Here is a 22,409-nt window from a genome sequence, read left to right as displayed (position 1 = left end):
TTAAGGCATTTCTATCCCCATACATTTCTGCATACATACATTATAAACACTTACATGTGCTCCCATACATACAGAATGTGTGTGTGTGTGTGTGTGTGTGTGTGTGTGTGAAGCGAAATGGATAATCGCACTTCGGGTTATTTCACCATTTGTAATTAATTAATATCGGGGAAAATGCAATAGAGGAGGAATTTCTCTTGTTGGTTCACGCGCCGTTTACGCAAAAAGTCTACACTGGTGGCTCGGACCATCCGATAGATGACGAAAAAAAAAATGTCAAGCCGCCTGCTGTTGTTACTGGCTGCGCGCGTATATAAGAATGTGGCATTTCAAAATGGCTGCCAGCTATTCTAGTAATTTACGGCCGTGTCTGTCTTTGTTGTCGCGCGCGTGAATCGCGAAATTTCTCGTGTGGCGCCCGCCGGAGGGACCCCGAAGAGGTCGGCCGAGGACGGACGAAGCCTACGACCCGACGACCGATTCGCATACAACACGCAGTGATGTTGTATACACGCACATACGCATGTGTATGCGTTCATCCGTCTCTGCCTGGACTGTCCGTTCGCCCGTCCCAGGAGGAGATTTAGCCCGTTTTTATAAAAATCCAGACGGTTCTCTCGTCGCGCTGCACCTTGCACAGGTTGCAATCTGCTCACGTTGCTCGCCGAACGATGCGAACGTAAGGGAATACATGGAGAGTAACTTGAGGAATATGCTCGGAACGACTGCTGCTGCTCACGCGTTTGTCACCATTATTACCCTACCGAGGAAGCTCCGTCCTGTGGAATCTCGGTTCCTCCTCCTCAACGTCGTCGTCGTCGTCACGTTATAGCATTTCAATCGCATTAACGTTAAACGGTCTTTTCAGTTTATTATCTTCGTTACCAGTTTGTAGAAGATACGGAGTACTACCCGTTTAGCCACAGTATGCCCAAGATAGGTTAGCCATTTATTAGCAATGGCTCATCTTCGCGTGGCACGGAGATGTCGAGAGACAAATGCCCGCTGCAGAGAAACAAGTGCCTACGCCTCCTGTCTCCGTACTTTCTTCGTCGATCTCACGAGGTGGACGACCGAGCGAGATCGTCTCTTGTAACGGTGTAAAGAAGCATTCGCTTGTTTTCGACCAAGTTCGATGGGGGGTCGACCTTGCATCGTACCTCGTTTCCGACAAGTAATTTCGTATTATTGTGATGTAGATATCGTTGGTTTACGTATACATGATTGAGAGACGTTCAGGAACGACAGTAATCCCTCGAGTCTGAGCGTATCTTGAACTGAATTAGCTGCATCCTGGTTAGACTGCTGTATCTCCAATCATGACACTGGAAAATATCTGTGACAGGGTGAATCAGCAGTGATCTGTATTCTGTAAGTATTACATTGTTATATAAATTATATGAATTTTCTATACATTTTTATATTTACAAGTGTTTTGCGCGTATATTTACATTTAAATAATATAAACATAATTCTAATCCATTTATTCAAATAGAATTATATAAAATAAGATCTTTATCATATCTTAATAAACATATTAAAATTTGTAAAAAAAATAATTTGATATATGTGTATATGTACATATATATAAAAAAGGAGAGAGTCACATTAGTAATAATAATTAGTAATAATAATATATTTATACATATATATATAAATTTTTTAAACACATATATAGATATAGAATATATCAGTTAAAAGTATTAATTATTTATATATTATTTCTTACAAATAATTCCAGGTAGCGAGCACATGTTATTTTGATGTCAAATGACATGTATTTGCTACTTGGAATGTTAATAAAACTTAAAAACTTAAACTTAAAATAGTACCTTTAAAAACGAAATTTAATTCTTTATATATAATTGTCTAACGTTATTATGTATTATATTTATAAGTTAGGTAAAAGAAAAATATAAAAATATAGGTTATATATTAAATATAGATTTTATTTTAACATCAATATGAATTTAATTAAATTATTTTTAATATATATATTAATTTATATTCTTTTATATAAATCTCACACGTATATATTAATATAAAAAAATCAAAACAAAATATAAAAAAACAAGTATTTATATATCTAATTTCTCTCTCTTTCATTTAAATTCATTTTCAGTGAAATTTCAGATTTGACCAATCACAGCGCAGGGTCATTTTAATCTGGATCATTTTGATTTTGTCGCGAAAGCAGCCAAGATTTATTTTAGTCACAGGATATATAAATATTTTTATTATAATATATACTATTTAAACTGTAAGAATAATAAAAACATTTTATGTTGTAGGTACATTTATATATGTCACAACCAGATTAAAGCTAGGTCCTAAAAGGCCTAGCATGGGCCACTATGAATCCACCTGTGGTCAACAAATCGAGCACTCGCGGCTCTGGATATCACCAGAAGGCGTTAGCTGAAATTCGCAATTCGTTACTACCATTTGCAAATATCGGCGGGCTTGGAGAGGTGGGTTCCAGTGCCGCCAGCACTATCTCTACCATATCCACGACAAGTGGCATCAGTTCCGCTTCAGGTCTTAGCGGGCTTTCAGGCGCCTCTGGCTCCACCGTCGATAAACCGGACCAACGACAGGCATTGGGACAATTATTAGCCATGGGGTATTCGGAGGTGAGATGAAGTAGAAGAGTTGCTGCTCGATCTCTTCATTTGAAATCACTATTAAACATAAGCGATATGTATCTAAACGATGAACAACTTTTACCATTCTCCAAACCATTTACAGGAAATAGGATTGCGCGCCATGAAGTTTGCAGGATGGCGATTAGACGCAGCGATAGAGTACTTGAAGCAGACTCAAGGGGAATCCCTGAACGGACTTGGTAAACTTAACACCAAACTCATCAGGAAACCGAGTCTGGAAAGGGAACTGAGTTTGCAACGCGGCAGCCCCGCGCTGGACAGTGGGGCCGGCAGCTCGCGATCCGACAGTCCGCGTCTCACGGACATCAGCGCGCATCCGCAGCTAAGTCGCCAGTACTCGCCTAATAATTTCGCGGAACGCGAACCACCGCCACCTCCGCCGCCTCGATGCAGTTCTACGCCGCCACCGCCGCCGCCGCCGCACGCGCCCTATAGCCAGCCCAATGTACCCACCAACATGCAACAGATGCTGAAGCGAATGTCACCGGCGCCGGTCGTGCCGACAAGACCGGCGGCGACGACGTCCAGCACGGTTGGTGGTGCCACGTTAACGTCAGCGAATCCGCCGCAGCGCGGTACCAGTCCGGTGGCGAGTGTCAACAACTCTGGCAGTCGTCAGCCGATGATCGTGCAAAACGGTCCCCAAGTGCAGCAGCAATTGACGCAGCAGATGCAGGCTCTCAGCATTTATCAGACGAGCAACAGCAACACGAGTACTCAGATCGAACCACCGCCACCCTATCCCATAGTACCATCCTCGTCAGCCGGTCAACCGGTACAACCGCCCTCCTACAGCGTCTCCATGCAGAATCGACAAAGTCCCACGCAGTCGCAGCAGGATTACCGTAAGAGCCCGTCGTCGGGCATCTATTCGGGTCCGACGTCTGCTGGCACGCCCAGTCCTATCACCGTGTCCACGATATCGCCCAACAGCACGCAGACGTCGATGGCAAGACCGACCCCGTTGCAAGCGTGGGGCGCGCGACAGGCTAAGACGCAACCGCCGATCATCATGCAATCGGTGAAGAGCACCCAGGTGCAGAAACCCGTGTTGCAGACTGCTATCGCGCCCACGGCGCCGCAGCCGATTTCCACTACCAACAACACGCCGCCACCGCCACCCTCTTACGCGTCATCCATTCAGCAGAAGCAACAGCAACAGCAACCACTGCCCGCTTATCCACCCGTCAACAATGTGGCCGCGCCATCCGCTAATATACCGACGACGGAACCGCCAAGTTACGCCACGACGATGCAGGCATTGGCGGCGCAACGCGGTATACATCATTCGTTGCCGCCACCACCTTACAGCACCCCAATCGAAGACCCGTCGATCGCATCCTCTACGATAGAGAGTGGTAGCGCGCCGCGATCGTCCCCGATCGCCCATCCGCCACTTCAGAGGAAGTACTCGCCGGTCGATAACTGTCAACACGCGATGGATACGCCGTCTCTACCGCCGGTCGCCTCGACTTCGATGTCATCAGTCAGAAACAATAATAATCATTCGTCCCTGCCCGAAGGCGTTGCCGTGGTCACCGCCACTGGTACCAAAGGTGGTGGCACTGGTAGTACTAAAGGTGACCACAGCGGCAACTCGCCTCTATCCTACAAGATCAAACATCAGTCCCCTATACCCGAGCGCAAGACCATGAGCATAGAGAAGGAGGAAGAACGCAGGGATTGCAAGGTGAGGAATTATTCGCCTCAGGCTTTCAAGTTCTTTATGGAGCAGCATGTGGAGAATATACTCAAGTCGCACAAGCAACGTCTCTATCGACGTATGCAGCTGGAGACGGAGATGGCGAAGATCGGCCTGAGCGCGGAGGCGCAGTGCATGATGAGGAAGATGCTGTCGCAGAAAGAATCCAATTACATCAGGTTGAAACGGGCGAAAATGGACAAGTCGATGTTTACTAAAATCAAGCCGATCGGCGTCGGCGCGTTCGGTGAGGTCACTCTCGTCAGGAAGCTCGATACCAATCAGTTTTATGCGATGAAGACCTTGCGTAAAGCGGACGTGTTGAATCGCAATCAAGTGGCTCACGTGAAAGCTGAGCGCGACATATTGGCGGAAGCTGACAACGAATGGGTCGTCAAACTCTATTACTCGTTCCAGGATAAGGATAATCTGTACTTCGTGATGGATTATATACCTGGCGGGGACCTGATGTCGTTACTAATCAAGCTCGGTATCTTCAAGGAGCCGTTGGCAAGATTTTACATTGCCGAACTCACGTGTGCGGTCGAGAGTGTTCATAAAATGGGATTTATTCACAGAGACATTAAACCGGACAACATATTAATTGATCGCGACGGACATATCAAACTGACCGATTTCGGCCTCTGCACAGGATTCCGTTGGACTCACAATTCTAAATATTATCAACAAAATGGTAAATATCTTCAATCATTTCTTTTTTTGCTTGAACAGGCGCTTAAATATCGGATTGTTTTGAAAATATTAATTTTGTAATTTTGTAATTTTAGGTAGAATTAAAAATAATATGTTTATGCAAGGTGTCATTTTAACTTTCGTACTGAGATTTTTCGAAAATCAAGGCTTCCTTCGAAAAATATTTCATACAAAATTTATTTATTTTTTTTATTCAAAAGATATGATAAATATTTTTGTACCAGTCAAAATAAAAAATTGGTGAATTTTGTAAGATGATAGCTAAAATATCAATTTTTCCAATTAAAAGAATTTTTCAGGGATAAATGATAATTGATAAGTATTAAATCTGGTTAATATGAAGAATATATCCTATTTAACTGTATTAATTTTTACTGAGACTGTAAAAATACATAAGGTATTGTTCTGAAAATTGTTGGAAAAGAAACTCTTCTTGTTAATCAAATCAAGCTTTTGATTATATGGAAGGAGCTTACGATTTCTTTTTTAATTCTGCTAGATACATAGCATAATCTTTGGCCTTCGGAATGATTACTGGTGGTTCATTTTCTATTGTCCCAGTTCTTATTCTTGTTATAATATTGTTCGATCATTCTGAATTATCTACTTTTCATGGGCCGTTTGTTTTAAAGATGTTTTAATTACATTTATATAAGGAAATTCATATAATAAATTGCAAATAATAATTGATGATAATATATGAATATCAGTCAAAATAATTAATTTTTTTCTGAATTTATGTATTTATCATCGTCAATTGATAATTGAAAAACATTATTAAATGGCATTTCTGGCACATCAAAATTTACAATTTAAAATTTTCTGAGAAATTTTTCAAAAACAGATAAAAGAGATGCCAAATTCATGTGTCCATTCAAGAAGTTCTACAAAAATATTACCTCAATATGTATATATTTTATTGGTTGAACTTTTAGAATTTTTAAAATATAATATGTTTAAAATATAATTTTTAAAATATCATATAAAAGGCGCATTTTTAAAGTAAGGTACGTTTTGAAATAAAAAAAAGATCTTAACATATAAAAATAATTTATTATAGCCAAAAAACTACTACAAGCTTACTTTATTTTTCCACATAATCATCATTGACTTCCACGCATTTTTTATATCGTTTCAACAGCTTCTTAATTTCGGGTATATTCCGAACAGTGTTAGTTTGGCTTATTTTTTTTTCTAGATGTTGGCAGCTACTTAACTAAACCGAAAAGTGTTCCGAACCGAATCTATCCATTAGAGCAGACCATCATAACCTGTGAAAGTACAATATAACGTACATACATATATAATAAATATAAAAAATGGACAGAGATAAAGCAGTGATATTGAACATGGTTTTTACAAGCTCTAGTTCAAGTGACAGTGATGATGAAGATATAGAATTTTAGTTTATTTTTTTTTAGTTGTGATAGATTTGTCTTTAAATAATTCAGGATTTTTTTGTTTTTGCATAATAAAAAATTTTTCTGCGTATGATAGGTCTGAAAATTTTTGATACTGCAATAACATTATTAATACTTACCATTATGAGCTAAATCATAAACATTTTTTGTTACTAAAAAATTAAAAATTTTATTATTGCGGTCTTGAATTTCTAATTTGAACATTTTCGATATTTTTTTATTAATAACACACGTTATAATGGTTATACAATTTACAGGTTATGATGGTCTGCTCTAATATGATAGATTCGGTTTGGAACACTTTTCGGTTTAGTTAAGTAGCTGTCAACATCTAGAAAAAAAATAAGCCAAACTAACACTGTTCGAAATATACCCTTAAAAGTCCGCCGCCTGTGTCTTGAACCAGTTAGTAATGCCGTTCTTTAGTTTGCTTTTTTATTCGTTCTTTAGTTCGCTTTAGGAAATTGAATAGACAATTCTGAAACCGTAAACTGTTGATTTTCAATAATTTTTGCATTCACTTCTTCCATTAAACCTTCTGTCATCATTGTTAGGCGACTGCTACGCTCTTCGTCATGAACATTTGTTCGTTCTTTTCTAAACAAACGATACCATTGTCTAACTTTACTGTCACTCATAACATTTGGTCCAGAAACCTCACGAAGTTGTCTATTCAATTTCCTAAAGGCGAACTAAAGAACGGCGTTACTAACAAGGAAACGGTCGAAAGTGTCCCTCACCGATTTTAATGGGGTTTGGATATATTGTAGAACATTAAAAAATATTAGACCCATATTTTTTTTAGCTGCGTATCTCGACGTTTAGGGGGTGAAACACCCCCTTGAAGAAAATCGGTTTTTTAAATTTCTGAGCTAATAACGTCAAAACAGTAAGATATAAAAAAATGTTTCAAATAAAAGTTTTATGGTTTTTAATGTTCTTTAAAACAGTGTAATAATATTTTTCAAAAATTAAGAGGGGGAGGGGAATTTCGAAAAATTTGACATTTTTGAAAAATATTATTCCAGTGTTTGAAAGAACATTAAAAACCATAAAACTTGTATTTGATACATTTTTTAAATATCTTTTACCGTTTTGACATTATTAGCTCAGAAATAAAAAAACCGATTTTTTTCAAGGGGGTGTTTCACCACTTAAACATTGAGATACGCAGCTAAAAAAATTATGGGTCTAATATTTTTTAATGCTCTACAACATATCTAAATTCTATTAAAATCGGCGAGGGACACTTCAGACCGGTCCCTTGTAAGTGGTTCAAGACACAGGCGGCAGACTTTTAAGACAATGGAATTAGGAAGCTGTTGAAATGATATAAAAAATGGGTGAAAGTCAATGATGATTATATGGAAAAATAAAGTAAGCTTGTAGTAAGTTTTTAGGCTATAAAAAATTATTTTTATATGTTAAGATCTTTTTTTTCTTATTTCAAAATGGACTTTACTTTAAAAATGCGTCTCGTTAATATGATACAATTAAAGTAATTAAATTTAATTAAAAAATTTGGCACTCTGTGTACTATGAGAATAAATAATAAAGTTTTGATTAATGATAAAGATAATATCTTCAGATATATTAAAATATTAAAATGCAAATTAAAATACATGAGAAAATAATTTTGACATAGTGCCAAATTTTGTTGCCTTAAATTTTATTACTTTTAATTACTTTGATTGTACCATATTTATTGATATTATATGCAGGATTATTTTAAATGATTTATCCGATTTCAAAGGACTATATTTTTGAAAGTAGAAGTAGAAGTATTCGATCAATAAGAAAAGGATAAAAAGCTCAAATAAAAAGATAGCCTATATCTTCGAAGATATTAATTATAGAACTCATATTAATTAGACTTTTTTTGTTTTGGTCAATACTACCTGCTCACAAAGAATGTAATCCTTTTTTAAATACCCTATAATTGTTAAAAAATTATCTTTTCAAAAAAGGATAAAAAAAGCACCAAGCATAATGTGTGTGTGTGTGTGTGTGTGTGTGTGTGTGTGTGTGTGTGTGTGTGTGTGTGTGTGTGTATAGAGCGTGAGGAAAAAGTATAGGACCGGTAAAATATCTCGAAAAATGGCTTTTTGAGAAAAATGTTTCAAATAAAAGTTGTAGGGCTTAAGGCTCCTGGCTTGAGGCTCGTAGCTCCTCGCCGACCATGTCGGAATATTGACGTCAGAGGCGAGAAAGCACATGTTAAAAATTCTTGCGTGCCATTTTTAAATAAAATATTTCAATAAAACAACACTACAAAATTCTTTGGCACACTTGTAAAATTGTCCGAAAACTATCTTTTTCCCTTTATAGTCAATCAACAACTGTAAAATGACTATAATATGAAGTCCAAGCCGTCTTTGCGCATACGCAGTCATTTCACATGACAAAGTCCGATATCACACTCATTTTACGGTTGTTTATTAACTATCAAGGGAAAAGCATAGTTTTCGGACAATTTTATAAGTGTGCCAAAGAGATTTGTAGTGTTGTTTCATCGAAATATCTTTTTATTTAAAAATGGCACGCAAGAACTTTCAGCGTGTATTTTCTCTGACGTCACAATCCAACATGGTCGCGGCGAGGATTCAGGAGCCTTAAGTGGCGCATTACATAACAATATTATTATGAATAGCGTTGTCAAGGTTACGTGAAGGTCACCTTCAATTTCTTAAATGGAACCTCCTATTTTTTATTACATATTCTTGTCGCTTATCTCGAGTTTTTTTAAAACACTATAATAAAGTATTTTTTTATTCAGTGCTTTTCGAATTATAACACTTAAAGTTTACAGTATTTTGACATAAAAAACAAAATATCTTGTGAAATATTCAGTTTTTGGTAATCTTACTTTAATACTTTTATGCACAGAATAATGAGACTAATCAATTGGTGTAAAGAAAATACATAGTTGCTCTAAAAAAATGTTGCAAATTACATACTTTTTTTTAAAAAGCAACTATATGTTTTCTTTACACCAATTGATTGGTCTCATTATTCTGTGCATAAAAGTATTAAGGTAAGATTACCGATAACTGAATATTTCACAAGATATTTTATATTTTGTCAAAATACTGTAAACTTAAAGGTTCATAACTTGGAAAGTACTTAATGAAAAATAACTTAATTATAGCGGTCCTATACTTTGTCTCTCTTCACTCTGTATATATATAATATATAATGTGTATATATATACAATACACACACACACACACACACACACACACACAAATGTGTATATAGGATGTTTCAAAACGACTGGATATCATTTTGTTAGATTCTCTGACTAATTGGAGACAATTTTTCTCTGAGCAAAAATTCCGAGGTCAACATGTTTTGTTACCTTCCAACTTTTGCCATCACACATATACCTTTATAATTAAGCCTCAAATTAAAATTATATTAAAGTAAACTTTATTTGAAATTAACTGAAGAATGTAATTGTGTTAATCTTTTAAGATAGTTGTATCGCAATAAGCATTTTCTTACGATATTTTCAAAATTTTGAATTATTATTATTTAAAATTTTCAGACCAAATATTATAAAATAAATCTGTAGACGCAGGGCATCAATACAAATATTTTATATTAAACAAAGCACGTCAGATATTGTTACAACACAGTTACAGTTAAAGTCTTTGTTGTCTTTTTAACATATATAATTATTTAAGATAGAGATAAGTAGATATTTAACTGTATAAACATACAACTGACATTGATGTTAGATGTTACTATTTTGTCTTTAGTATTAGCGTGAGCATTTTGACATGTAATCGTTTCTCAAGACAGGTGTTATTTCATAAGGTCCCAAAAATTTAAGAATTTAGAATTTTAAAAAATTTTGATTTTTTAGATTGGTCTAGTTGGTTAGTTTGGGTTTTTGAAATTGCTACCAAGTCTCCAACTTTCTAATTAATGGCCTAGTTTACATCGAGCACTTGATACGCGTATCAAGTAGTGAATTTCAGCTGATCAGCCAATAACTGAACCAACTTACTAGTTATTTACTATTTGATACGCGTATCAAATGCTCGGTGTAAACTAGGCCAATAGCAACTTTGAGTCTTCGATCGTAAATTCTTCTATTACTTTCTTGCATCTGCATAATATTGTTTATGACTTCATCACGGAGCTTATAGCGCGCATTCTTGCTTTATCATTTCTGCTTTTATTATTGAAAATGCAAGTTTTCTTTCAAGAATATAGATTTTCAATTAATAATTCGAAACAAATGATTCTAATAGCTCGATTGTATGACGAATTCATATACTGCTGCACTATGTCAATGTGTTTGTAACAATTCTTCAGGTTTTAATATAACATTTTCGTCAGGATCAGGATGATTATTCAGTTTACTCGCTCGACTTGTCTCCTGTTGATCAAAACGTGTCTGATTCCTTGCTCCTTACAGTATTTTTCAAATAAATATGAGGTAAGCACCGTACTATGATTTGATATATGTCTGGGATTTCCGAATATTGTAGCTGAACATCCTAATTGTTTTGTTGTATTCTTGATCTGCTTCTCCAGCAAATTTCTAAAAATTCCTTTTATAATTTATTCTTTTTCCTTGGCCAAACTTCTCGAAGAATTGTCAGTATAGGAATATTTTCCTTTTCTTAGATATTTTTGGTATTCTTGTGTCCTTTAAGTTGTATTGAACACTAATGCATCTTATAATCTCTCTGATCTTCGATGAGTGATATCTATCCTTGATAATCCTATTAACCGTCGTGTTTAACCGTCGATAACTGACATTCTTTTTTTTGACCAACATTATCGAGCTAGTATCCGAAGTGTTCGATGTGATGATGCCATCTTTCAACCATTGATAATTACGTTGACCGTTTCTTGTTCATTATTTGATAATCTTCGTGGATTATCTTTCAACATAATTCGCATTTTTATTACTTACATGTTTCACCGCAGTTAAAAACATTGCTTCATAGGTACTTTGTCCTTGAAACGTGAAGGTCATTTCAATTGTTTTCAACTGCTTTTTTGAACTATAAACTTCTGACTTATACATAATAAAGCTTCATACTGAGAAAATTTTTTACTTCTTTATATATAATTGTAGAGAAAATAGATTTCTTACCGCTATCATTTTGGGGAGGATCCTGTTAATATACATCCACATATATCGACTGCTAGCTAGGATCACCAATGCAATTGACCAATCAGTTCTAGTGTTTCAATAATTTCAGATGTTTTAGATCGTTTACATTTACATGGGCTGCTTTCGCGGCAGAATCAAAATGATTAAGATTAAAATAATCCTGCGCTGTGATAGGTCAAATCTGAAATTTCACTGATTTTCATTTGAATGAAATTCAGTCAATCACAGCACAGGATCATTTTAATCTGGATCATTTTGATTTTGTCGCGAAAGCAGCTATGATGTAACATTGAAAGCAGTAAAACAATTTATTTTTTGGGGGTGTAAGAAAGATTATTTTTGGATTTGAATGCAAATCGTGCACTTCCAATAAGTGTTGACGTCTTAAATTCCGTAGGTACTTCCGGTTTGTTTTTTCTTACGGTTCCTAATAAGAAAAGAGAATGCTTCGATAGCCTTTCTCATTTGCAATGGGTTCGAGATGATTTATCCATTGTAATGGATTTGAATCGAGACAATTGTTTGATGTAATGTGAGGGTACAGTAACTCCAGGTTCGGTTTTCACTTTGCCAGTATATAGTTTTGCAGAGATCATATAGCCAGTTTTTGCGTCATTTATCATGACAATTTTTAATTCTTATTTTTAATTCTTATTTGTCAGGCTTGTTTTTTATAAACAGAATGTCCCATTTTAAAAAATATGCTTAAATATAAAAAATATTGCGTTTTAGAAAACAATGTTTTGAACAAAAGTTGTTTTTCTCGCCTATTTTTCCATTGTAAGTACGAGGTTAATTGATAATTAATCAAATGGAACTCAGTGATCTCAAACCAAGAGATACTGTTCCGAAAAATTAGAAATTAATTTTCGCGCTTGGCTCTATTGGCCGACATCTATAACATCATCACATTTATTTATTTATTATTTATTAATATTGAGAGCCGATTAAATAAAACAAAAAATATTTCAAAAGTTGTTTGGTTTTAAAGGGGAAAAAGAAGTTGCTAATTTTGAATTTTAACTCATTTCTCAATTCTCATTTAACTCAAAAGTCATTTTGCAAGGTTATTTGAAAGTCAACTTGGTTCTTTAAAATAGAATCATTATATTTTTTATATAAATACAGGACGTATCATAAGTCACGCCCGATCTCTGGAGAATGAACTGAAATCAGTTACATGAGTTTGTAACTAAAGCCCGATTGCACCAACGTCATTTTGGTTTTAAGCGAGACTTAAATATGTATATGTTTGTCTTTATTTATTTAGAAAGAAAGATAATGATAGATACATATTTAAGTTTACTTAAAGCTAAAATAATGTTGGTGCAATCGGGCCTAAATCTATTTTTCAGAACAAGGAAAAATAAAAAAAAATTTTTTTAATCACCAACAGCGCGTTAAAGTTGACATTTCAAGCTCTAAATGCTTTTTTAATTCTTTTGTCTACGATGATTTTTCGCCGAGTATCGACATCATTTCTGAAAAATATAACTTTAGTTTCAAAATCTGTAACTGGATAGAAAAAATCGTAAAATTTTAAAAATAGCATTTTATGTTGTAGTTTATAAAACATGAGTAGAATTTTTCAAGAGAAATTTTTTTTATCGAGCTGCAGAGTATCTAAGATACGTAATTTTAAAGAGCAAACAATGTATTTGTTTTTAACACAAAACAAGAAAGTTAAAAAAATTTTTTTAAACCATCGGTAGCGCATTAAAGTTAAAACTGCAGGCTTTAAAATGCTTTTAAAATTTTTTTATCTACAATAATTTTTCGCCGAATATCGACATCGTATCTAAAAAATAGAGGTTTACTTTCAAAATCGTGTAACTTGGTCAAAAAAATTGTAGAAAAATTTTAAAAATAACGTTTTGTAGACAAAATGTTTGTAGTTTATGAAACTTGACATTTTTTTTATCGAGCTGCAGAGTGTCAAAGATATGTAATTTTGAGGAACAAAACAATGTATTCTTCTTTAAAACACAGAACGGAAAGATAAACAATTTTTTTAAACTACCGATTCCACGTTGAAGTTAAAACTTCAAGCTTCAAAATGCTTTTTAATTTTTAGTCTATGATGATTTTTCGCCGAGTATATATACATATATACAGGGTGTCCCGTAAAGACCGGATCAACTCTTCAGGATAGATTCCTGAGATCATTTTAAGGCTCCTGCATACTCGATTGCCAAGTCCTTAAATACATTGTACGACAGCGCCACATTTGGCAAAATTATAAACTATAAAGCGTGAAAATGACATAAATTATTCGTGCGACTTACAGCGTCATTTATCATTTTAGTGCAGTGTTTCTATTTTTAAAATAATTGTTATAGTGTTAAAATATACCGAAGACTCTCATTTTGTTATAATTTAATATGTAAAAGCAAATATTTATTTCATTTCGATACCTGTCAAACAGCGGGTTTTCGTCCTTGATTAGGCTCAATTCAATTCGACATATACAATGTTATTTATTGCTTACCCAAACAAAAGGAGAGTTTTCGGTATATTTTACAAGTCGGTTCTATCGGTTACAAACCCTATTTTATTGAAAAACATTTTTATTTTAGCGTAAGTCGCAAGAATTTTCATGGTATATTTTCTCGCTTCTGACGTCATCAATTCAAGATGGCTGCAGTCAGTATGCAGGAGCCTTAAGACGAAAATCCTAGTACCAAAATGTCAAGGCTATAATAGTTTTTGAATTATAAGCATTTATAGTTAACGAATCAAACCGCCTAAAGTTGGTGCGCTCAGGGGTGACACAACGCAAAGTGCTAAAGGCGAAAACTGATTATCGCCCCTCTTGTTTATATTGATATAAAAGTTATTTACCCGAAAATAAGATTACTTGTATTGATATTTCTATAAACGCGATTTGTTCAATATAACATTTTCTTTTTTTAATATTGGAAGTGGACATTTTTTACTTTTACGTGATACATAAAACGCAAGCTATCACATGATATTTCTTTCAGAAATTTGCTATTAATTTCATATCTTACAGACAACTGTAGTTATCAAATAAGTAGATATGTAGTTAACAAATGTATTTACAATTATTTAATAAAATAAGCAGCTATTATTGTTAATATCCAAATAAAACTCATTCAAATATACTTTAAATGTTTTATTAAAACAATTCGAAGAAACTAAAAACATTTAATACATTAAATAATTTTTTTAATACATTATATATATAATTTAACAAAATCAATAAATAATAAATTAATTAAGAGGGGCGATAGTCAGTTTTCGCCTTTAGCACTTTGCGTTGTGTCACCACTGAACGCGCCAATTTTAGGCACTCTGATTCGTTAACTATAAATCCTTATAATTCAAAAACTATTATAGCCTCGACATTTTGGTATTAGGATTTTTGTCTTAAAATGATCTCAGGAATCTACCCTGAAGAGTTGATCCGGTCTACCCTGTATACACAGGGTGTTTCTAAAACTATGTCAGAAATTTTAAGAGTATTCTAGAGGTTAAAATAAGAAAAAAAGTTCCTATAAACATGAGTCCAAAAATGAAAATTAGCACCCCTTCATATCCTCCTCAAAATCAAATTGTCAAAACCACATAAAAATGAAGAACACTATTAATTATTACGCTGTGCAAAATTTCAACGATCTGTGAAAGTCTCCGAGAGCTATAATTTAGCTCTCATTTCAAAAGCATTTTTGGAGTCGTGTTTATAGGAACTTTTTTTTTATTTTGACCAAAATACGCCCTTAAAATCTCTAACATAATTTTAAAAACACCCTGTGTTTATATGTATATGTGTATGCGCTTAAGGCTCCTGGCTCGTCGCCGATTATGTTGGAATTGTGATGTCAGAGGCGAGAAAAAACGCTAAAAATTCTTAGATGCCATTTTGAAATAAAAATATATTTCGATGAAACAGCACTTCATATGGCTTAGCACATTCTTAAAATACCTCGAAAACTATCCTTTTCTCTTTATAATCAATCAATAATTATAAAATGACTGTAATATGAGGCCCAGTCCGTCTGATCTTTGCACATGCGCAGTCATTCCGCATGACAAAGTCTGATATTACGATCATTTTACGGTTGTTGATTGACTGTCAAAGAAAAGAATAGTTTTCGAGGTATTTTAAAAGTATGCTAAAGCCATCTGAAGTAGTGTTTCATCGAAAAATATCTTTTCATTTAAAAATGGCATCTAAGGCCGGGTCTACATAGGTTGTAAAATCGTAAGAAAATTGATCCAATCACAGTTGAATGTGAGGAGAATAATCGACTGTGATTGGATCAATTTTCTTACGACTTACGACTTTACGACCAATGTAGACCCGGGGTAAGAATTTTCAGCATGTGCTTTCTCGTCTCTGACGTCACACTCTAACATGGTCGCGGTGAAGATCCATCCAGAACTTTAACAATTACGATTAATAAATATTTCTGAACAATTGTAGTTGTTGAAAAAGGTTTATCAATAATTAAGTTATTTTATCTATTACACGTAGATAATTTTGATATCCATGTACAGAGATATATATACATAATATACAATGATATAAATAATAAACATATTCAAATAAAATCTACTTAAAATTTTATAATTGTTATGAATGTTTCGTTTATGAACTTTCTAATAATTCAATATACAGGCTATCCCAAAATTAGACTGACAAACTTTAGATGATTATAAAGGATATCAAAACAAGCCAATTTTGTCAATAAACCCGTGTTCGCAAATAAGCCGTTTTGTCACTAAACGATGAAGATATCTTTCTTCGTACAAGCACGTAGCTTTTCTTCCATTATACATCTAGCTTCCCCATAAATCAAATGCATATCGGCCAGTTTTATTAAAAAAACTTAATATTTCGAAAACGAATTTCGACTAAATAATAATGAATACTGACAATGAGTGTGTGATGCTGAATGAATACTGAATACTGCTGTGTTACTGAGTTTAATCAACATTGTTTTATTCAAATAATGTCAATTCAAACAATATCTTCGTCAAATGTTTTATGGGTCTATATAATATAGAGTCGTAAAATCGTAAGTTATAAAAAGTTAACCAATCACAGTCGATTATTCTCCTCACATTCATCTGTGATTGGTCAATTTTTTATGACTTACAACTCTATTGTAGACCCCATTAGTCTTTGATTCTCTAGTGCCAAAACGGCTTATTTGCAAACACGGTTTATTGACAAAATTGGCTTATTTTGATATCCTTTTGATGTCCTTTATAACTACTTGAAGTTTGTCTAATTTTAGAATACCCTGTGTGTATATTTATAGAAAATTATAAAATATATCTTGACAAATATATATAAAATATATAAAATATTAAATATATAAAACAGCAGATGATACATCTTCTTGTATGATTTTAGGCCATGGTAAGCAAGATTCGATGGATCCAGCTGACGATTGGAACAACGAATGTCAATGCATACAATTAAAGCCATTAGAACGCAGGCGACATAGAGAGCATCAAAGATGTTTGGCGCATTCTCTGGTTGGAACACCAAACTATATCGCGCCGGAGGTTTTACAGCGAACAGGATATACACAGTTATGCGATTGGTGGAGTGTAGGAGTAATTTTGTATGAAATGTTAGTCGGTTCTCCACCATTTCTTGCCAATACGCCTGCAGAAACTCAATATAAGGTATGCAGAATGTGTAATCTTTATGGTATTATTTACATAATTATTATTTAGTATTAAGGCTCCTGGTCGCCGATCATGTTGGAATTGTGACGTCAGAGGCGAGAAAACACACGCTAAAAAATTATTTTATGCCATTTTTAAATAAAAAGACATTTTGATGAAACAGCACTTCAAATGGCTTTAACACACTCTTAAAATACCTCAAAAATTATCCTTTTCCCTTTATATAATCAGTCAATAGCTGTAAAATGACTGTGATAAGAGACTTGCACATGTGCAGTCATTCCGCATGACAAAGTCTGATATCACGATCATTTTACGGTTGAGTGACTGTCAAGGGAAAAGGAAAGGATTTCGAGGTATTTTAAAAGTGTATTAAAGCTATCCGAAGTGGTGTTTCATCGAAATACTTTTTTATTTAAAAATGGTATCTAAGAATTCTCAACGTGTTATTTCTCGTATCTGACGGCACGATTCAACATGGGCGCAGCCCATTCAGGAATATTCAGGAGCCTTAATACGTAGTATAATATTATATAATAGTCACTTTAATGTCCCACCTTAAATCTCTTTTTTTCCTTTACCTCTTTTACAAAAAAATGTTTCGCACTAAAGTTTGACTTCAAAGGGAACAGGGATATAAATTTATTTACAGATGGCGCCACTTTCAAGAAATTCACTGATCATCATTTTTTAAAAGTGGAAATCAATTTTTTTTTTAAATAAAAAATTGTACGGCTTGTTGAGACAAATTTAATCATATGTGTTAAGGATTTTCTTGATTTTTGCACGAGTTTCCCTTTAAAGTCAAACAACTTTTGTCCAAAACATTTTTTTTGTAAAAGGCGTAAAGAAAAAATATTTAGAATGCAACATCAAAATGACCAACCTTGAATAAACATATTATAATATAATATACACTAATAATAATTAATATGATCATGGTATTCATCTCATTCAGTATTTAATATAATTAATAATCTAAATTATAATATTTAAAATTTCTAATCTAATATATTTATTGTTAAAAATATGATATTGAACTCTAATATTATTTAATAATTAAAGAATCGCTTGTTAAGAGAAATTAGTAGCTATAATCGATATAAATTTTATGAGAGAAAGAGAAGACTTATATGAAATTGATTATTAGACATAAATATAAAAACGCTTTCAAAGAAATTATTTTAAAGAAAATTATACATGACTTTTCAAATTAGTTTTATTTTAAAACGATTTTCTTCAATTTTTTTTTAGTGTGCACGATATCTTAAAAACACATTAATGAATCAACTTCAGCTTTTACAAAATTTTTAAAAATAGATTTTGGAAATCTAAAAAGCTTAATATGTTTCAACAAATATTTTTTACGTATGCTTAAAAATAAAGATTTCAAATACAAATTTCAAATTTGATTTTAGTCCTTTTCAAAGCAGTAGAACATACGTCCTACTATTTCTTCTCGTTTTACAAATATGAACATATTGATATAATTTATACTTGGCAGAAAAAATTTTTAAACTTACTACCTTTTTAATAATATTTTAATTAATTAATATATTCTTATTTATAAACAACAAAGGATGAAAAAATGCGATTTTTCCCCCAAAAACTTAGCTTCTTGTAAACTAATAAAGATATTATATATTATTTATTGAAAAATTTTTTCTATACTTATTGTTGAAAAAAACTTTTGCTTCTATGAAAATATTGAAATAAGCGTTTTTTATATCGGTTGCGTGTAAATTATATAATAAAATTAAAAAGCTTTAAAGAAATGTTAAACATATTTACTTTAAAGAAATGTTAAACATATTTCATCATTGCATATAATATACAATTTATTACAAATGTTTTATATATTTACTTTTGAAAAAAATTTTGATTGTATGAAAATAAGCTAGTGTTTTTTTTTATTATAAAAAACCAACTTTACTTAATCCTTTAGAATTTTCTTTAGATTTGTAATCAGCATTCCAGAAAGCTCACAAAAACTTAATTTGAGTAAACATAATAACTTTTATAAACAAATTGTCTCCACCATATAAGTCTACTATTTTAAATTTTCAAAATTTGAATTTAGATTTGATCAGCGTACCAAGAAACGACTAAAAGTTTAACTTGAATAAAAATAAAATATTTCATAAACAAGTTTATCTTACCAGATCTGTCTCATTTTGAATTTGTGAGTTTAACTTCAAATTTATAATCAGCGATCCAAGAAACATAAATACAAATGTTAATAAAAATCTGTTGAATAGAAAAAATGTATCCTTTCTTGAAAAGAATTCAAGTGCCATTGTAAGAATTTTGAATTTTACTTCCGAAAATGGATTTAGGTTCTTTTCAATCAAAATCAATTTTCTTAGTAATATATTTAGTATTTTTGTTTTTGATAAATAGGAAGAAACTAATATACATAGGCATAGTATTCTTTTTTATAATACAGATTTTTATATATTTATTTTTTTTTAAATTAATCAATACTTCTTGTTTTAAAATTTACTCTAATCTTATAAATCATTAATAAACATTAATAAACATATGCAACATTTCATAAAAACGTTAATAAATGTTAATAAATATATTTCTTTAAAAGAAAGAAAAAAGAAAAAAAAACAAGAAGAAACACTTCTAAATATTTCGAAATTATCCTCGTCCATTCTTATCGTACGTATTAGTATACGTTCTTATCGTACGTATTTAGCTTTTTAGAGCTTCCACTTTTCTTGTCTGAATTATTATATTTTTTATTTTTATTTTTGTATTTCTATTTCATGTTACTGAAGATGGTCCGAAGTGGGACCTAATCATTTAATCTTCAAACCAATGAATATTACTCAGATCTTCAAACCAATGATTATTTAGAAGTCTTTTACTCTTACTCGCGGGTTTGATTAGCTTCTTTTATTATCTATATTGCCCTTTTAATATTTTTAAATGCTTTCTTTTTCATTTCTACAGGTTATTAATTGGGAAACGACGCTTCATATACCGAAACAAGCCAACCTATCGCAAGAAAGTACGGACTTAATAATGAAACTTTGTGTTGGTGCGGATCGTCGCTTAGGTAAAAATGCAAACGAGGTCAAGAGTCATCCGTTCTTCGCGAATATCGACTTCGAGAAGGGATTACGACGCCAAATGGCCCCGCATATACCTCGTATAGAGTATCCGACCGATACGAGTAACTTTGATCCCGTTGATCCCGAAAAATTACGCAACTCAGAGTCGTCGGATTCAAACAAATCGGATGAATTACTGGACAATGGGAAGCCATTTCACGGCTTCTTCGAGTTCACATTCAGACGTTTTTTCGATGACGGTGGTGGTCCTGCGTATCCTAGTCGAATCAGTTTGGACGACAACGATAATCAAGGTCCTGTTTACGTATGACATTAGGCTAAGATTATACGATTTATTATGTGAGCGCTTTATTGCTGCCTATATTATTTTGCCGTTCAAATACTTATCTCATCATTTTCTCCGTTCGATATTTTTATAGTTCAAGATATGATTTATCATGTCCATAAGAATTTTGCTCTATTAGACACACACATTTTATTATATTCTACTTCGCCATATACACTTGACTTTCCATCCAATATTTAAGACATTGTAGTAATAATATTACTCTGAGTAGTAATAATACTGTCACAATGAGGTAAAGTCATTCTTTTATGCAAATGCCGATTGTAAAGAAGGCATATTATATATACAGTGAAGATCAATATATCTTTGACGAGTTTGATTCTTGGGTTGGGTGCATCAGGTCTAGATATTCGCATCATATACGTTAGCTCTGAAAAGAATCAGCAAATTGGTAATGAATATATATATATATATATATATATATATATATATATATATATATATAGAGTTTGATAGATGTCTGATCCATTAAGATTTAATATAAGACTAACAGAATGTAATATAATTTGTTTCATTTTCTATTTAGTGATAACATTGCTAATCCTTCTTAGTGCTAATATTCATGATGTATGAGTATCTACACGTCATTCGTCTGACTCAATAATGTCAAAAGTAAACAAAAAAAATTAATATACACATATAACCATATTTTGTATATATGTACATATAGTATACATACATATATGTATATACATATATGTCATTAATGCCTTAGCAATCTTTGTATTTAAGATTTTATTTTTGGTCGGGCAAAATGTGTCAAAATATTCGTCTGAATCAATATTAATTGACTTAAAGTTCAGTTAAAAAATTTGAAATTTGTAAGTATTATATGTCCAAAAAATTAAACGTAAGATTAAAGTAATTCATGAAATATATATATAACATTAATTAATAAAAATGTAGTTTTGAATTATTTAATATGCATATGAATAAAAAAATTCGTTGCAATGCATAAATATCTAGATCAATTAAAAAGAAAAAAATTAGAAATTTCTATAGCGTTGAGGCATTAATATATCTTAGCTTATGACAAAATATTGTCGCATGCATAACTGTATGTGTGCTAGCAACCAATCTGCATGTCTAACAAAAATCTAATTATATGACAAATACACTGAATTTTTAATACAAATTGGAAAAGTTCTGATGCACCAAATGTAATTGGAAGGAGACAGCGACAATGGAATATCTTTGTCTCTCTCAGTATAGATTAATAAGAAAACTTATCTTACATTTTACAAAGACATAAATTTAGTTTGCTTAATTAAAGTAAACTGACTTTTTAACAAGTCTTACATACAAAACTTTTAATACATATGTGCTTACAGAACAGAAATATCTTCTAAGATCTCTTGAATTCTTTTCTCTATTAAATTAATTGATATAATGAAAATACTTGTTTTTAAGAAAAAATACACAATTTGCAACATGTAGTTACATATTTTTTCTTAAAAACAAGTGTATTTTCTTTACATCAATTGATTCGTCTAATTATTCTATACATAAAAATATTAAGATAAGATTATCGAAAACTAAATAATTTACGAGATGTTTTGTATTTTATATCAAAATATGTCAGATATTAAGATGTAAATATCTTGTGAACCGTTCGATTTTTGATTATCTTACCCTTATAATTTTTTATGCAGAATGTTATAAGGAATCTATTTACATAA

General features: G+C 32.6%; 1 protein-coding gene across 2 annotated transcripts; it reads left to right on the top strand.

Annotated features, from left to right (window-relative positions):
• Positions 1-23: 23 nt before the first annotated feature.
• On the top strand, positions 24-20,995 carry Wts (serine/threonine-protein kinase warts). Of its 2 annotated transcripts, XM_083052513.1 has the most exons (5): positions 30-1,371; positions 2,292-2,633; positions 2,749-5,062; positions 17,021-17,298; positions 20,263-20,995. In XM_083052513.1, the coding sequence occupies exons 2-5, from the start codon at positions 2,355-2,357 to the stop codon at positions 20,692-20,694; spliced, it is 3,303 nt and encodes a 1,100-aa protein (XP_082908639.1). In that variant the 5' UTR covers positions 30-1,371; positions 2,292-2,354; the 3' UTR covers positions 20,695-20,995. The 2 variants fall into 2 exon arrangements, with proteins under 2 accessions (XP_082908640.1, XP_082908639.1); XM_083052514.1 differs by lacking the exons at positions 17,021-17,298; positions 20,263-20,995 and adding an exon at positions 5,157-5,355 and having other exon boundaries at positions 24-1,371.
• The last annotated feature ends 1,414 nt before the right edge of the window (positions 20,996-22,409 follow it).

The sequence above is a fragment of the Prenolepis imparis genome, unplaced genomic scaffold (assembly GCF_030444845.1).
Source record: "Prenolepis imparis isolate NDT839.2.m4 unplaced genomic scaffold, iyPreImpa1.0 SCAF_13, whole genome shotgun sequence".
NCBI lineage: Eukaryota > Metazoa > Arthropoda > Insecta > Hymenoptera > Formicidae > Prenolepis > Prenolepis imparis.
Note: the sequence above shows the minus strand (reverse complement) of the source record. Positions and strands in the feature narration are given on the sequence as shown.